Below are 18,575 nucleotides of genomic sequence, written 5' to 3'. Positions count from 1 at the left end.
TGCTCAATTCAGGCAGGTGAGTTCCAGCCATGGAGAACCCAACCTTCCTGCTTCAATTTCAAGTCCATTTGCCCCGCCACACTATACTGCCTGACTCCAAGAGGGTTTAGGCTGGCTGGTTGTGGGCAAACACAGGTCTACCCTGCCCCCCTGGGAACCCTTCTAGCAAGACTAGAAGGGTGTCAAGTGGCAGAGGGCTTCAGCACTATAAATTTGAGGGGAAGGCAAGATTTATCTCGCCTAGAGATAGTTCGTTATACCAATGATATTCTGTATACAGATTTAAGATCAACCATTATTAAAATACACACACTAAATGTACAATGTTTCCAATGGCCATAATTTATTATCTCACCACAAGGCACAATACACAGAGCTTTGAGGGTCCAATGCAGTCATCATGGCAGAATGCTCCGCAGCCTTGGCACATGATCATGGCTTTCAGGCTGCATGCACACTGGAGAGAGATGCTTTCCACCGCACTGCTGTCAGTGAACATTTGCAGGGAGAGTGATGCAGTGTGGCCTGCACCAAAGCTGGCTTTGTGGCTCAGCTGCACCACACTTCCAGCAAGGCCTTTGGGAAAGGTGGCAGAGCTGGAGGAGTAATTAAAGCTGGTGGGACTCAGCTGTAGTTTAGAAAACTTCCCATACAAAGCCTGCTTGATGTTGAATTGGGAGGGAATGGAAGAAGGCTCCAGGGGCTGACTTAGCCCTTTCCCTGGCTCTCTGGGTAATTTCCAGAAAGGCAGGTCCACAACAAAAGGCATCCCTTGCAAGTGACCTACTAGTTCCAGAGGACTACACCCTGCAGCTTTTCTATCCTCTGCATCTGCCTTAAGTGGATCCCTCGAGAACGTCTGCTCTGTCTTGTTGCCACCAGCAGAGCCAGGTGATGGCTTTGGCGTCCAGTCTTCCCTTGCAGTCTGCACACCATCAGATACCGAGTTTTTGCTTGGTTCTATCTTCCGACTGGGAAAAACTGGAGGGACCTCAGCAGGTAGTGGTGTCTGCTCTCCAGACCTGGGGCACTGAAGGATGGGGATCGTATTCCTAGGACCAGATAGTTTCTTCTCTTGACTACCAGCATTGTTCTGATCACCCAGGGTCCTATCTGTCTGCTCAGGACCAAAGGAGAGGCTCACATTTGCAGAGGAGAAACATGGCACTTCGGAGGTAGTGTGATCTCCTGGACACTGGCCTGAGGCAGTACCTGGATCACTGCCTTGGGACTGGGAATGGGCTTCTTTCTGCTCTTCACAAAGGAAGGAAGAGAAATGCTCTTTGGAATCTATTTCTTCCAGGCTGCCAGAGGAAGGTGTCAGTTCTGTCACTGGATGCTGGGAGTCTAAACTTGGAACCATCGATGCAATCTTCTGGGGCATTCCAGGAGCCTGGGAGGCCTTTGCCCTGCCAAGACCAGTGCTTGCTGCATAGCTCTGGGCCAGAAGAGACTCCTTCAAAGCTAGTGCAGAACCAGAGCTGCTTCTGGCAACTAGGCGATTGTCTTCCCCAGTACCTTGTACAGTACCTCTATCCTGGCTCTGGTCTCTAAATGGCAACTGTGGGGATTCTGGCTTGCTGCTTCTGTGACCTGGAGGAAGAACCTTCTCGAGAGGTAAGTTACCGTGCAGCAGGTGCATCATAAGAGGGTTGGTAACCTCCACCGAAGAACCAGGCTTAGGTGGGCACACAGACCTGGGCTGGCATTCAGTACTGGATAGCAGCAGGGAGTCTGAGATCTTGGGTGGGACTGCACATACTCTAGACACCCAGCTCTGAGAAGCCGCTATCCCTTCTGTCCTTGTAAGCACACTTAGGTTCCTGCTCACCTTGGACAGCGAGGAGGATGGGGCCCAGTCCTGCTTTCCACTCCTGCCCACCACCAACCCCTTTGCCTCCATGGCTTCACTTGCATCCACCTCACTGCCGTCCTCGGTGAGGTGGCCTTCAGAGTCAGAGGCTGTATCTGTGGACTCACCGTGAGGACTTGGAGTTTCAGATATGCTTTTCATCTCCAGTCTTTCAAGGTCCACCTGCTCACCATCACTGCAAGTGCTGCCCATGGTTCCAGGAGGAGGTGCTGTCCAGAGTGAAGCACAGCTCTCAGAGTGGGGCGCACCCGTGGCTGCCAACTCCCCAGGCATGGCAGCCATGAGGGGAACAGCTCTTTCCCATTCCTCTTCATCCCTGGGCTCCAGAAATGGTGCATTTTCTCTGGTTTCTGGCTCAGACTCTTTCACTACCTCATAATTTGACAGAACGGGTACCCAGGAGGCAGTACCACCAGATGCAAAAGCTTCAGTATTCAAAGATTCTTGTCTATCACTTTCCCTTTTGAGGGGGCCTGTGTCACCAAGTCCTAATCCATCATCAGCAGATTCATCTTGTAGGTACTTAGCCAATGACAATTCAGATATAAACGCAGGTGTCACACTGACAAGCTCTTTCACCCTGGGATTATCATCAAAGGCCTGGCCATTTCCTCCTAATACATCTCCCACTGGAGACTGTACAGAACCATTCTCTGAGGGGAGAGTGGGTCCTTGATCCTCACTACCCTTCTCCCAGGAAGTATTACCAGACTCACACTCAGTTCTACCATCTAGAAGCAACTTAGGCTGCTCTGCTAACTTCTCAGTCACCGGAGTTTGGGAGGACAGTGGTGGCAAAGCCTGGCACGGCTGATCTCCAGTGGGAGCAATAGGGGGTTGGGAGGCATCTTCCAGCCCACTTGTAAGCACACCTGGGACCCTCTGTAATAGGCAGCTCTCCTCCTTTCTGAGAGAAGCCACGTCGTCCTCTCCTCTGGCTCTGGGCAAGGCAGCTTCAGCTGGAGTGTGCTCTTCACTCAGAGGACAAGGCGGCAGTAGTTGTGTTCGCTGTAGATCTGACGCACTCTCTCCAGAGGTGCTTGGGGCTCCCCTGGGCTCAGAGTGGCCACAGGCCTCACCACCATCACCACTGCCGCCGCCTCTGCCACCTCCCTCATCGATGGCCCCACTGCCACCTCCACCCGGGCCACCCCCCCCTCCGATGGCAGTGGTTGCCGCCTCTCGATGGCAGTGGTGGCCTCTCGCCCCTCGGGCCTGCAAAGCACGGGCTTTAATGTCTGCGAGGGTCCTGGCACCAGTCCAACCCCGGCAGGAGGACTCCGTGATGGGGACAATCCGGGGGCATATCTGGTAAGTGGGCCGACCTTTAGCCACCCAGGGTGGTTTGATACGTGAAAGTTGAATCTGCAAGAAGCATAAATAGTAGTTTTAACAGGGTGACCTGACCTAGGAACTACATAGCAAAACTGGGATGTAAGTTATCTTAGACATCATGGCCTAGAAAACTCACTTTCCTAAAAACTAAAATAATCAGTGAAATGGCCACCTATGACACCACTTCATCTGAGCAGGCTCCACTAAAGAACCATTTATGCTGCAGGAAAATCTCCCCACCTTTTTCCCTCCTTGAAAAAAAATTTTATGACATTTATTTATTGTGTATATGTATGCACAGAGGCATAATCACATGAGGAGTCAAAGAATGACTTACAGGAGTTGGTTCTCTCCTTCCATCATGTGAGTCCCAAATTCAGGTTATCAGGTTTGGCAGCAAGTTCCTTTACCCACCGATACAAAGTTTTTCGTTGTTAACCCAAGCCGACTTTGAACTGGTAGCAATCCCCCAGCTTTAGCTTTCCAAGTGCTAGGATTGTATGGGTAAGCCAAACACACCTTTCAAATTTAATTTCTAACTGGACCTGTGGGTCATTAAACAAATAATGTAACACCTAATAAAACTACAAACCTCAGAGGATTTTTGACCTCCAGATAATTTTAAATGCATCATCCTCTGTCAGTCACGGGAAGCTTTCTTACTGACAGTTTTGTACTCCATGTAATTCATAACAGGGCCTGAGGGCCTCTGCTCTTGCCCTTTGTCCTGACAAAAAGCTCCATAATCTCATGATCCTCAAAAGAAGTCTGGCACCTGGGACTCTAGGTACCAAAGTTTCTTACCCGGATGGGCGGGACTTTGGGCTCCTCTTTAGTGGGCTGTGGCTTTTCGGTGTGAACACTTTCAATTGTGTTACGAAAGGACTGACGATCTTCAAGCCGGGGCTTCTTTTCGGGAAAGGATGCAGAGGCCGACTGCTCAAAGGATTTCCTCTTCTGATCCTTTGTCTCTTGAGCCACAGTTTCCTGAGGTAAGCTAGGGATTCTGTCTGGAGATGTAGAGGCACATGCCAAATTGTCCGTTTCTGCTTGGATCCGGGAAGCCACAGGTTCACTGGGACACTTGGAACCCTCCTGTCCAGAGGCTACAGAGGACACATCTGGCCTAGGGGGACTGCTCACCCCTTCTGAGTTGGTCTTAGCATTCCCATCTTTGGAGAGTAAAACATCTGGTGCAGAATTTACATCCTTAGCAACTCCTGCTTGTTCTGGCTCCTGTTTTCTGTACAGATTCCTTCTGGATCTGGTTCTGAGATCTGGCCGAGAACGTTTCTTAAAGTGCCCATCCCGTTGACGGGTGGTGGGCCCACGCTGTGGCCGTGCTGGTTCTCCTGGGACACACAATCCACTCTTGGTTTTGGCCTCCTCCTGGCCCACTTTCTGCTGCAATGATTCTTCTTTGGTCAAACCCAATCTGCAAATCAAACTCACACCATCAACTACAGGCCAGAGAGTGCATATCTTTATTTCTATGAACAATATGCACCTCAGATAACTTAGGTAGAATGAAACAAATCTGCATGGTGCACAGCACTGACCCCAGAAAAAACACACTAACTTTAGTGTGAACAGTATTAAAAAATGAGCCAAACCACAGCCATTTCTATGCTTTTATGTACATACTACCTTCATTCCTTGATATCCAGAACATCCTGTAGATGCCAAACTCCAAGGATGCCTAAGTTCCTTAGACAAAATGGCATGTTTGTAATATAACCTACCTACATGCTCCTATACTTTATTTCTTGTTTTGTGATGCTAAGAATCCAATCCATTACCTCCCACATGCCAGACAAGCAGTCTGTCTCCCCCGATAGGCTTTTAAAAAAGCAGTTCTCTTTATATTCCCCAGGCTTGCCTTGACCACTTGGGTTTAAGTCCATCTCAGCCCCGAGATTAGGTCTCCTAATCATCTACAGACCCAGTTTCACTGTGTGACACAAGCAGTTGTTAAGACTGTGCTGATCACTACACTCTCTCAAAGCTACAGTTCCCCCTGTAAATAATCTGAGCTAGTTTGTTGAATCTATGCTTACAGAACCCGCAGATATGAATGGCTAACTGTATTTGGACACCAACTGTCTCTGTCCCCTTAAAATGCCCAGACCAGAACTCATAGCACTCAGTGCCTTACTTCTGTCCATAGTAGTCCTCAAAGAACTTTTCCTTCCATTGCTCCACCTTCTTCTCCTTTTCCATTTCCTGTCTTATCCTGACTTGCATCTCATGAGTGAATTCACCTAAAGAGAAAAATAACTTCCAGTTAGTGAATTCGGGATACTACTGTACCTGTCCTACAGACATCCAAGCTTTCTGGTTCTATAACAAATATTTTACTGTTTTGTGTGTGTGTGTGTGTGTGTGTGTGTGTGTACACACATGTGTACTTACCTATGTGCCCATGCATGCATGTGGAGGGCAGAGGAAAACCTTGGTAGCTATCAAAGTTGGTTTGCTTGTTTTAAAGATTACTTTTTACTTCCATGTCTATAAGTGTATACCGTGTGTGTGTGCATGCAGATACCTGCTAAAGCTAGGAGAGGGTGTAAGATCCCCCAGAGCTGGAGCATCCAACATGGGTGCCCAAAACCAAATGTGTCTTTTGGAAGAGTATTCTTCACTGCTGAGCCATTTCTACCCAAATAAAGGGTATTTTGTTTGAAATAAGGTTTTTCACTGGTCTAGGACTCACCATTTAGGCTAGGCTATCTGACCATCAAGCCTATCTCCACCTCCCCAGTGCTGGATTGATGACTGCCACTGAGGGGGTAGCAGGCTACCACACATTGTGGTATGTGCGCGTGTGTGTGTGTGCGTGCGTGCGCAGGTCTGGCATCAAAATCAAGTCCTCATGCTCACATGGTAAGCATCTTCCTAACGGGCCCACCCCCAGCCCCTACCAGGCAGTTCTAAATGGAATGTAACTCCTGTCTCTATCAGTGGTCCTCTCATAGCATGCTCAGGACAGAACTAACACTTCTACTGTAAGAAATATTTACTCCTCCATAACTAGTCAGGAGCAAGCAATACACTAATCAAAACAATGAACCACCAGAAGAACCATCCTTACTCCCTATGTAGAACGTTACCATTGCAGATCTGAATCTTTATCTTTGAGGCTGCCCATCTGGTGGCATCTGGGAACATGGACTTCAAGTATTCTCACGCTCACCCTAACTGAAGAGTAGCTCATTGTGCTGCTCTTGATGCCAACAATGTTATTCACGCTAAAGACACCTGCTTTCTCTTTAGGCACCAACGTCTTGTATTAATACCTCTTGATAAAGAAGATGAAGAAAAGTGAGTGCCTGGTTTCCTTTTAAGACTAGCAATGGCTTTCAACAAAATCAGCCCCAATAAAATCCTGGGTACCAGGGCTCAGTGGTTAACAGCTCAGTTCTGAAAATCTGTATCAGGTGGCTTACAACTCCTAACTCCAGCTCCAGGGAATCTAACACTTCTGGCCTCTAAGGCACCTGGACTCATGTACACATATCAACATACAACATACATATATACATAAAGAAATCCTGGGTACTAAGTCTTTACCAAACTTCACTGGTAGACATTTTCACACTGTCAATTTACTTCTGAGATATTCATTTATGTCCTGCTTGACTCCACAGAAAGGACTCCAGAAACCTATGCCTTCTCCCATTGCTGATTTTACTTTATATGATTTTGCTGTAATAAATCCCAGCTCTGTACATAAACCGACAGTAATAATGAAAACCCAGGGGTAGACTTGGGATCCTCTCCACACATTTATCATAAAGTTACTATAGAAAACTAAATTCAAAGACACTAGCATTTACTCTATGACACAAAGAGCATGATGGCACTGAGTATGTCATCTTGAGGTGGTAACAATCCACACAATCCGTTACCAGAAGGTATAAATATATATATTATTGATAGTAAAAAGAACATGTAGAATGGATATCCCTAAGATGTTGTGTTTTCAGAGCAGTGTGTCCTATTAATAACACCACATTTATTAGTATTGTGAGCAAAGCCTACCTTACATTAATATCCTTTGAGAAAGACGTAGTAAAAATGAGCACCTGGATTTTACACTTGATCTTAGACAAAAGCCTGAGAGGTAATAGTGCTTCCGTTGTTTTTTTAGCTTAGCATGTATGGGTATTTTGTCTGCATGTAAATGCATGCATCATGATCGTACCTCACACCCTAGGAGGAGGCCAGAAGAGAACATCGGATCCCCAAGAACTAGAGTAATAGACAATTCTGAGTTTCCACGGAGGTGCTGGGAATTGAAACTGGGTTCTCTGGAAGAGCAGGCAACATCATTTTTTTCTTTTTCTGAGATAGGGTTTCTATGTATATCTCTGCCTGTCCTGGAACTCAGAGATCTATCTGCCTGCCTCTGCTTCCCGAGAGCTGGGATTCAAGGTCGCTGCCACCACCGCCCAGCTGCAGGCAATACTCTTAACCTCAGAGCTACAAAATACCACACACACGACAGGCCTCTCAAGGTATGTGTGACGAAGTCTACTCACCATCAGCAAGGCGTTCCCGCCAGCTCTGAGCTGCATGGGTGAAAAACTCATTATTGAGTGCGCTGCTGCTGAGGCGCAGCAGGCCATCTGTTCCCACCTAGGAGGGGCAAGGGACAAAATGAGAAGAGTAAGGCAACTGCAGAGCACAGGAGCCCGCCTAGACAGACAGAGACCAAGAGGAAGTGTGCACTGGCACCTGTCTATCCACTTCAGGCAGGAGGAAGAGGAGTTGCTGCTGGAAATGTGCTGGCAGGGCATGGAAGGTCCGAGAGTTTATCAGAGCACGGAGGTTGGTGTTGACAAGAATGGACCCAGGTGTCTCAAAATCTACCTCTTCCCCTCTGTTGCGCTTCATCTGACCTGCAGTTTTGGAAGTAAGGGTATAAATTTTCAGCTTAACCAAAAAAAAAGATCCTGCGAACACTCAGGCTTGCCTCCCCCGGGATCAAAGCCAAAGGGAGGAAGACATTCTTCCCAAGAAAATCAGACAGGGCAGGTTCTAAGCTTCCCACTAAGATTAGAGAACAAGCTCCACAAAGCCAAACTGGAGAAGCCAGTCTAGTTAGTGGGCTACAGAAACACCTACACAGAAGGCTTTGTAAAAGAGGTATGTTCTACAGGCAGACATGTACTAAGGGTCATTTTTTTATTATTATTATTTTTTTTTTTGGTTTTTCGAGACAGGGTTTCTCTGTGTAGCTTTGCGCCTTTCCTGGAACTCGCTTTGGAGACCAGGCTGGCCTCGAACTCACAGAGATCCGCCTGGCTCTGCCTCCCGAGTGCTGGAATTAAAGGCGTGCGCCACCACCGCCCGGCTGTACTAAGGGTTATTAAAAGCCAAATGAAGGGTCATACCTCTCTGATGTATGCAAATGCTATTTTTATTTGAAAAAAAAATCATTATAAGTAGAGACTGGACATCTTGGATTAAGCATTGCTGCTGAATTGTAACTACATCAAAATAGTAAAGGCTCACTTCACTTTCACTTGGGAATGACACATTCTAATTTTCAGAATCCAAAGCTAGTCTTCAGTTTCACACAGTCCAACTACGACACAACCATAGCTGGTGGGCTAAGAAACCAATCCTGAAATAGCAAACAGCACACTAGTCTTGCAGACAGCCCTACTGAGTTTGTTTGCATGCTCCAAATTCAACACATGCTACCATTCAACACACTGCCTAGGCTAAAACAATGGAGCGTCTAACTGACTGCTGATGTTGAGTGTCAGCAGGATGCTACACCTCCAAAAATGGACGTAGGGATTCTTCACGGAGAAGACAGCAATCTGAACACTTATGAAACAATATCAAGGCAGGTACAGGCCAGTCCCCACAGTGACAGATAAGAAGCAATGTGAGTCTATTTCTGCCTACAGGACTTTACTCAAATGAAATAATCAAAATAAGAGGAAAAAAAAATCAAAATATAGCAGGTTACACCCAAGAGGCAAAATTAAACTGAAAAAGTGGAGAAGATACCATCTTTTTACCTTCAGGGGGCTCTTTTATAGGTAGAGAAACATGTGCTAACCCACTCACCTGTAGCTGGCTTCCTGAAGCCTCTCAAGAGTGGGGCAGGGTCTCGGGTGACCTCTGCCTGGCCTCGACTAGCAGTGTTGCCCAAGGCCAGAGAGCCACTGCTGCTACTGGACGGGCTTCCGCTTTCACCATCAGCATGGCGGCTTGAGAACCCTGAGGGCACAGCATTCCACTGGTCAAAAGCATCACACGCTATACCCATGGCTCTCAGACAAGTTTAGCTACCCCAATTCTCCCTGATATGCTTCTGGCTCCCAGCCCTTGGCTCGCAGAGACCACCACCTAACGGTGTAGCTTTAAAATATCACTAAAGAATGGCAAACTGCTGGGCGGTGGTGGCGCACGCCTTTAATTCCAGCACTCGGGAAGCAGAGGCAGGCGGATCTCTGTGAGTTCAAGGCCAGCCTGGGCTACCAAGTGAGTTCCAGGAAAGGCGCAAAACTACACAGAGAAACCCTGTCTCGAAAAACCAAAACCAAAACCAAAAAAAAAAAAAAAAAAAAAAAGGAATGGCAAACCACAGCTTTTATGCCAAACTACAAAGCACTGGCAAAGTTATCATTAGATGTTCACAGCCGACTCTGGAGGCAAGAGGAGGGTGTATGGCAGAACCCAACACGAAGCCCTCACCACAACAATACACTGCCTTCCTGGGTTGGTTTTCATGGCTCTTGGACTCAACAACTCTACTGGTATCACACTGCTAAGTCAAAGGCTGCTGACCGAGCCAGGTCTCCAGGACCCCAGGAAAAAGCACCACAACCACCGAGGCCACACGTACCTGACGCAGACTCCACGTGGGCCCCGTTTACCTTCAGAGGAGTCAGGACGACACGAGGCAGCATGACCCCCGTCTTTTTCTTTTGTTTGTTTGCCTGTGTTTCCAGGGGGGATTTAAAAGAAGAAAGGAGTCATCCCAGGGCCACTACAGCACTTCTTTGGCTTTGTCCTACTCCTTCACTCCTAAGAGTTCATGTGAAGGGGCTCAATGGCTAAAGGCACTTGCTACATAAACCTGATGACCTTTGTTCAATCCCAAAATCCAATAGGGGAAGAAGAGAACTGACTCTCCAAAGTCTTCCTTTTAACTCCACAAACTGTGGCCAGTGACAGACAGACAGACAGACAGACAGACACACACACACACACACACACACACACACACACACACACACACCCCCGCCCCCCAGGTTAGGGTCTGGAGAGATGACTCAGGAGTTAAGAACACCAGTTTCTCTTCCAGAGGACCAGGGTTTGATTCCCACATGGCAGCTCACAAGCATCTGTAACTCTAATTCCAAGAGATCCGATTCCTTTTCAGGCCCTACTCTAGAACATATATACAGTACACATACACACAAGCAAACAAAACATCCATATACATAAAATAAAGAGAAATAAATCTTTAAGTTCACGCCGGGCGGTGGTGGTGCACACCTTTAATCCCAGCACTTGGGAGGCAGAGGCAGGCAGATCTCTGTGAGTCAAGGCCAGCCTGGGCTACAGAGTGAGTTCCAGGAAAGGTGCGAAGCTACACAGAGAAACCCTGTCTCGAAAAACCAAAAAAAGAAAGAAAGAAAGAAAGAAAGAAAGAAAGAAAGAAAGAAAGAAAGAAAGAAAGAAAGAAAGAAAGAAAAAAGGGAGTTCACATGCACACAAATCTCCCAGGCAATGTTAGTACAGGTATAGTCTAATATCAATGCACCAAAAAAAAAAAAAAAAAAAAAAAAAAAAAAGTAATCATACACCATCGTTCCCATCCTATAGATAAGGAACTTGTCACAGCTGGAAGTGACAGGGGGCTGAGTATATAGCTCAGTGGTAGAGTGTTTGCCTAGCCTGTACAAGGCCCTGGATCCATCCCCAGCACTGTAGAAGAAAAGGAAGTTGGCAGGCTCATCTTTCTAACTGCTGCCTCTCAAGTACATGTTCTCATATTCTCAATGCACTGTGACTTCTTCCTGGACATTTACAAACATGGTGTAAGACTAGCAGGATGAGGTAAGTACGATAGCACACACCTAGAATCAAAGTACTTAGGAGCATCTAGGAGACAGAGACAGGATGACCAGGAGTTCAAGGCCATCCTTGGCTACATAGGAAAATAAGAGAGAAATGGAGGAAGGAGAAACATAATTACAGTTGGGTGGTGGTGGCCCACTCCTTTAATCCTAGCACTCAGGAGGCAGAGGCAGGCGGATCTCTGAGTCTGAAGCCAGCCTGGTCTAGGACAGCCAGGGCTACAGAGATACCCTGTCTTGAGAAACCAAAAAACAAGAAAACCATCCACATAATTACCTAGGCACTATTCTCAGGCCTAATATGCAGTTCTCTACAGCCTGCTTCTAAAACTGTTACTAGCAGTGGGGTAGCGTGGTATGTATCTTTAATCCCAGCACTGGAAGGGAAGAGGTAAACAGATTGCTCTGAGTTCAAGACTAGTCTTGTCTACATAGCAAGTTCAAGGCTAGACAGACTACATAGCCACAACTACACCGTAAGACAAGACCCTGTCTCAAAATAAAGTAGAATGTTGACATAACAACCAGTTTTATTCTCTTCACTCTTCACACCTATCTCCAGACCATCTGCTGAAGATGAAAGAACTCTATCATGTGCCTGCTCTCACCTACCCACTCTGATCCTGCCACCAATGCACCTCATTACCTGTGAGGAAGCCCTGTGGCTGTCCCTGGAATTGGAGAGGGGCCGGCTCTGAGACTCTGTAGAACAGGATGCATTCGACGATGTTTCATCCAGAGATACTAGAAGACGGGAAAACAAAAGTTTAGTCCCTAGGAACTGCTTGGCCTCTTCTCACCTCTTGTTCTAGCACTTACCATCATTTTCACCACTCACGGTGCTGGTTTCATTAGACCCACAGCTTTCCACATCAGCTGAGTCCTCTGGCTCGTCTCCATCCGCTGCAGCTACATTTCGAGACCACTGCACAGCATCCTTCTATGACAGTAAGTTAAAACTCAGGTGAACAAAACCTTTCAAATCCAACAAGCACAGCAGACATTCTGAAATACATGGGTTTTTTTGACCATCAAATCCAACCAAGAGCTCTACATTACAGCTTTAGGGTCCTTGACCTTTCAGCCCCTGCTGTGTTCACTTCTGTCAGCTTGTTTCTGACACTATGGGTTCTGATTCTGTTTGCAAGAAGCTAAGAGGATTCTCATGCTCATTTCCTCTGATGTCTCCCAGCATTTGCAATCATTATAGGACACAGAGGGGAAAGGTCAGAAAGACCCAGGTGTTTCTCCATAGGCTTAGAGAGATTAGCACCATTGCCAATCAAATGCTGGATCATGTTCAGGTTGAGGATAACCAGTTTTTTTCTGCTCCTTGAAGCAGCCATCTCTTGAACACTATGGCATAACCAACCAAAACAAGATGGATGGTTAGATGGCCTTCACAGTAACCAGGGCAGACAGGTGGTGAGGTAGACCATGGTGCTGCGAACCCTTTGGTTGTCCTGATGCATAGACGAGCTCAACAGCCTCTGAAGCCCAGAGAAACACCACCAAAAGGTGGTGCAGGCACACAATACATGCTTTTGAAGATGGATTTACAACCCCCCTTCCATGACTGTTCCAATGATCCCCTGCACCTACCAAGATTTAAAATACTATTTTCTTTTTGTTTTGAGATAGTCTCATGTATTTCAAACTTGAACTACTGATCCTCTTGCCTCTGCCTCACCTCCCAAACACTGGGATTATAGGCATGCACCATCACACCTGGTTTTATATGATGTTGGGAATTGAACCAGGGCTTTGTGCATGCAAGCAAGCACTCTACTAACTAGGTAAGCCACATCCTCAGCTCTAAAGTATTCTTTTTTATTTATTCATGATTTCTAGTTCCCAGATTTAAAGTACTGACGTATCGATGTTTCTATCTTCTGTGAGCTTTCCTATCAAGTTCTTTTCACAAATATTATTAAGAAAACTACAGTCTCCAGTACAGCCAGGGCCATACAGAGAAACCCCCATCTCAAAAAACAAACAAACAAAAAACCCAAAACAAAACAAACAAAAAACCCAAAACAAAACAAACAAATCACATGGTCTATATTTGCATTAATATATATTTATTAAACACTTAGACAGCACCTCCTTATAAGCTACCCCACATTAGTTGCTGGGAAGAAGTGGGAATCACCTATTATGATGGTTGAAGGAAAATGGCCCTTATAGGCTCATGGGGAGTGGCACTATTAAGAGGTGTAGCCTTGTTGGAGCATATGTGGCCTTGTGGAGGAGGTATGTCACTGGGGGAGGGCTCTGAGGTTTCAGAAGCTCAAGCCAGGCCTAACGACATTCTCTTCCTGCTGCCCTTGGATCCAGATGTAGAACTCTCAACTACATCTCCAGCACTATACCTGCATGCCGCCATACTTCCCCCCATGATGACAATAGATTAAACCTCTGAAACTGCAAGCAAGCTCCAATTAAATGTTTTCCTTTATAAGAGTTGCCATAGGGGCTGGAGAGATGGCTCAGAGGTTAAGAGCACTGGCTGCTCTTCCAGAGGTCGCGAGTTCAATTCCCAGCAACCACATGGTGGCTCACAGCCACCTATAATGAGATCTGATGCCCTCTTCTGGCCTGCACGCATACACGCAGGCAGAATACTATATATATATCATTAATAAAAGAGTTGCCATAGTCATGGAGTCTCTTCACAGCAATAGAAACCCTAACTCAAGAATCTTATCTGAACAGGGGAAAAAAATGATTCTAATATAAATAACAATAACCGAATGTGAGTATGCAGAGAGCTGTGGGAGCCCAGAAAATGGGTCACCTAACACACGGAGGCAGAGAAAAAGGGACCAAGGTTTCAAGGATGGAGCTTAAGTGTCTAAATCTTTAAGCTGCCTAAATAATTTATTATGGGGAGGGGCGGGGTGCGGAGATACTAGCGTGCACATGGAAGTCAGAGGACAACTTTGTGGAACTGGTTCCCTCCTTCAACCTTCACGTGGGTTCTGGTAATTGAACTTAGGTCAGTCACCAAGCTCAAATGGCAAGTACCTCAAGCCACTGAGCAATCTCACAAGTAGGCTATTAAAAGCTGAGTTAGAAAGAAGCTAGCTACAGGCAGACGGGTGGGCCAAGGGAACATAATGAAGTTCTAGATAGTAGGATGAGCAAATATGTCAAACTCAATCAACTAGGTTTCAGTAGGAATATGGAGAACTGTGTATATAGGAGATAAAGTTAGAGGCAGCAAGAAGACCAATGTTGAACCACTGTGGAGGAATTGACACTATGGAGACTAATAACACGGTCACAGTACAGAAAGCTCAATAGGGGTTAGGAGGAAGTGGGGGTGGCGATTATGATCAAAACATGAAATTCTCATAGTACTAATAAAATGTTATTTTTAAAAACTATTTATGTATTTAGGTGTTTTATTTGCATGTACATCTGCATACCAAAAGAGGGCATCAGATCCCGTGGAACTACAGTTATCAACTGTTGTGAGTTGCCATGTGAGTACTGGAAATTGAATTCAAGACCTCTAGAAGAGCAGCTGGTGCTCTTAACTATTGAGCCATCTCTCCAGGCCCAGAATGCTATTTTTTTTTAATCTTAAAAGTTCACTAGAAAAAAAAAAAAAAGAAAAAGAAAAAAATTCACTAGTCAGCCTAAACACTCCCAACAGCACTCACTGTATGAGAGCTCCAGTCCCCACAATGTAACTGGAAGCTTTTCTCCCTGCCCACTGGTACCCAAATAACCAGTCAGAGGCTTAATATTAATTACAAACTGGTCTATGGCTCAGGCTTACTGCTAACTAGCTCTTTTATTTTAAATTAACCCACTTCTATTCATCTATGTATCACCATGTGTCTCGTGGCTTTACTTGTGTTCCATTACATCTTGCTCCCCCAGCAGCGCTCAGCGTCTCCCCAACTCTGTCTTCCTTCTCCTTGTATCTTTCCTTGAATTTCCTGCCTGACTATAACCTGTCTTGCTACAGGCCAGAGTAGGTTCTTTATTAACCAATGGTAGCAACACATATTCACAGCATACAGAAAGACCATCCCACAGTACTTCCCCTTTTCTGTCTAACCAAAAAGGAAGATTTTAACTTTAACATAGTAAAATTACATGTAACAAAAGTTATCAAGCAAGAATTACAGTTATAGCATCTAGACTTTGTACCTACACCACCACATAGTCACAAATACTTGGTGTTGCCATCCTATGGGCAGGGCAATGGTACTCATGGTTTTAATTTTGATCTTTATGTACACTAAAGATGCTGTACCAACCTCCCAACTGCTGCAGATGGAACTCAGGATCTCAAGAATGCTAGGCAAGCAGGACTCCACCACTATCCAATACCTCACAGCCTTGTTGGGCATTTTTAAAAAATGTCCTCATTAGTTATACTCTGTCCTCCTATTAAGAAGACCAAATTTTCAGAGAGTCCGTTAAAGAATACCACAAACATCTCCAATGTAGTTTTTTGCCCACATTTGCCTATTATTTATCTAAAGTATTGTTTTATAAAAATCCTCTATTATGTTGTTATTGGTAGGGGCACACACATGTGGATAGTGTGTGAAGATTGAAGAGACTCGGATCTAGTGAAGAGAACGTATCACACTGTGAGGGTCAAGATCATATGCAAAAATCAAGCAACATAGCTGGGAATATAACTCACGTTTGTGAGAGCGCTTGCCTAACATCTGTGACTCCCTGCAACCTGAACACTTGGGAGATGGAGGCAGGAGGACCAGGAGTTCAAGGTCACTGATTACAATATGAATCTCAGTATAGCCTAAAGTAGTTGTCTGAGACCCCCTCATTCATAAATATCCTCCTTAAAAACAAAACAAAAAACAAAACACGGCTCAGGGAAAGCCACGTACTCTCAGAAGGGGCAAACACTTAACAGGGCCGTCTGGGTCCTTATAATACGGGCTGCCTGAAGGCATCTACAGGCCGGCCCAGTGCCCTTGGGGTGGGTGCCATTATGATGAACAAGGATATGGTGGAGAAATAGGAGAGAAGGGGAGGTGGAATGGTGTGTGCTGTGGTAAGAGGCAGTTCTGAAGAAGAGAGGGTAGTAAGGAATGGACTGATGTTGGCAACCTGCTTGCCACCTGGGCGCAGTGGGATGTCCGGGCCTGGGCTGCGGCCATGTCTGGGTCTGTGGTCCTACTGCAGCCGGGGTTTATATTGATGCCCGTGAGTCATATTGTCAGAAAGGCCATGAGGATGCCCAGGGTCTGCACTGCCACCTGTGGCCATTTTATTGTCCGAGGGTCACGCTGGAGCCTGGGCCATACAGATCTGAGTGGCCTGCACTGCCACAGGTGCCATGTGATGTCTGGGCCTGGGCTGCATGTGGGGGCCCTGTCTGAGTCCATGGCCCTACCACAGCCAAGGTCTTTGTTGATATTTGTGGCTCCTGATACCAATGAGGGCCATGCTGATGCCAGGGGTCTGGGCCACCACCTGGGGCCATGGTGGTGTCTGAGGGCCATGCTTCTTCTGGAGTCACAACAATCTGAGTTGCCTGAGCTGTCACCTGGGGCCATGGTGACACCTGGGCCCAGTCTGCTGATGAGGACCATGTCTAGGCCGGTGGTCCTACCACAACCAGGGTCTGTGTTGATGTCCGTGGCCAATGGATCCCTGGGGGCCTAGGCCATAACCCATGGCCATGTTGGCACTTGAGGCCATGCTGTCACCGGGGCCCCGATGATCCTAGTGATCTGGGCTGACACCTGGGACCATGGTCTTGTCCAGGCCAGGGTCTGTCTTGATGTCCATGGCTCCTGATACTGTCGAAGGCCATGCTGATGCCAGGGGTCTGGGCCGGCACCTGGGGCCATGGTGACAGATGAGGACTGTATCTGGGTCTGTGGTCCACTACAACCAAGATTCATGGCCTATGGTGCCATGGTTCTAGGCCACATCCTGTGGCATGCTGGTGTCTTAGGGCCATGCAGGCACCAGGGCTGTGCTGATCTGGGTGGCCTGTATTGCTACATGGAGCCATGGTGTTGTCCAGGCCCAGACTGCTGCCTAGGGCTATGTCTGGGCCCATGGCCCAGCAGCAGCCAGGGTCTGAGCTGATGTCCCTGACTCCTGTTACTAATGAGGGCTGTGTAGATGTCTAGGGCCTGGACAGCCACCTGAGATCATGTTGGTGTCTGAGGTTGGTGCCGCCACCAGGGCCATACTGATCTGGGTGGCCTGTGCTGCCACTGGAGCCATAGTGACATCCAGGCCCAAGCTGCTGCCCAGAGTCATGTCTAGATCCATGCTCCTAATGCAGCTGGGGTCTGTGATGATGTCCATGGCCTGTGTTGCCATAGGGGGTCATAGGAGCCATGTGTGTTGAAATCTTAGGGCCATGCTGAGTTGATCCCACCCCTCACTGGCCCTGCTCCCTGCTGGGCACTACAGCAGGAGAGCCCACCCCACCCCCAGCACTTAGGACAGATGGCCCTCACCATGAGTGTGGGTGAGCTAGCTCTGCCCCTCACCTGAGGGCGTACCAGTGGGCCAGCTCAACTACCACCCAGACCCACATCCTGGGCCTTGGGTTGGCCCACCATAACATCTACCCCATCTATGACCTGCTGGAGTGTGTGAAGGGACTAGTCCTGGAGAACAATAGCCACAGGATCTCCATGAGTCAGGGCAACAGCAGGATATCCAAGCGGAGTTTCAGTGAGAGTGCAGTGATGAGGTTATGCCAGAGGCCTTGAACCAGACCAATAAGCCACAGCAATGAACATTTTGTGGGTGAGGCTGATTGGACAAAAGGGTATACTGTGTGACACACCGCAGCACCCAATGCCACTAGGATGAATGAAGAGGTGCTTCAAAGATTGAGGAGCAATGTGGGTTTTGTTTGTTTGTTTGTTTTGTTTGTTTTAAATTAATTTTTTGGGGGATATTGCAGGGGTGAGGGGAGGATACAGAGGGATTGGGAGGTAAGCAGAATTGGGATACATGATGTAAAATTCCCAAACAATCAAACAATTATGTCATACATAAAAAAAGCAACATTAACATCAATAATAACATCACAAATGAGGACAGAAAACACAGACCATAAATTACCCACACATAAATTCCACAAGAGAAATACAATATTAGGGAAAAAAATATAAAATTATGAGAAAGATTTAAAAATCTCAGTGGAGAGCTACATCATGTTTTGTTTTTATTTTTTAAACTTATTTTATGTGTCTGGATGTTTTGTATATCTGTGAACCACATGTATACTTGATACTCTT

At 46.7% G+C, this 18,575-nt stretch overlaps 1 protein-coding gene across 2 annotated transcripts in view; it reads right to left on the bottom strand.

The window, feature by feature from the left end:
* Positions 1-319: 319 nt before the first annotated feature.
* Asxl1 (ASXL transcriptional regulator 1) overlaps positions 320-18,575 on the bottom strand; it is a 76,573-nt gene continuing 58,317 nt past the window's right edge. For both annotated transcript variants that reach the window (XM_059261665.1, XM_059261664.1), the window contains 9 exons: positions 12,133-12,253; positions 11,960-12,057; positions 10,074-10,167; positions 9,293-9,445; positions 7,946-8,109; positions 7,750-7,846; positions 5,364-5,469; positions 4,013-4,643; positions 320-3,238 (listed from right to left, as the gene is read on the bottom strand). In XM_059261665.1, coding sequence (XP_059117648.1) covers positions 347-3,238; positions 4,013-4,643; positions 5,364-5,469; positions 7,750-7,846; positions 7,946-8,109; positions 9,293-9,445; positions 10,074-10,167; positions 11,960-12,057; positions 12,133-12,253 — 4,356 coding nt within the window. In that variant the 3' untranslated portion in view covers positions 320-346. The remainder of the gene's footprint in view (positions 3,239-4,012; positions 4,644-5,363; positions 5,470-7,749; positions 7,847-7,945; positions 8,110-9,292; positions 9,446-10,073; positions 10,168-11,959; positions 12,058-12,132; positions 12,254-18,575) is intronic.

Source organism: Peromyscus eremicus, chromosome 4, assembly GCF_949786415.1.
Source record: "Peromyscus eremicus chromosome 4, PerEre_H2_v1, whole genome shotgun sequence".
In the NCBI taxonomy this organism is placed as follows: Eukaryota; Metazoa; Chordata; class Mammalia; order Rodentia; family Cricetidae; genus Peromyscus; species Peromyscus eremicus.
The sequence above is the reverse complement of the archived record's forward strand: the minus strand, read 5'-3'. Positions and strand labels throughout refer to the sequence as shown.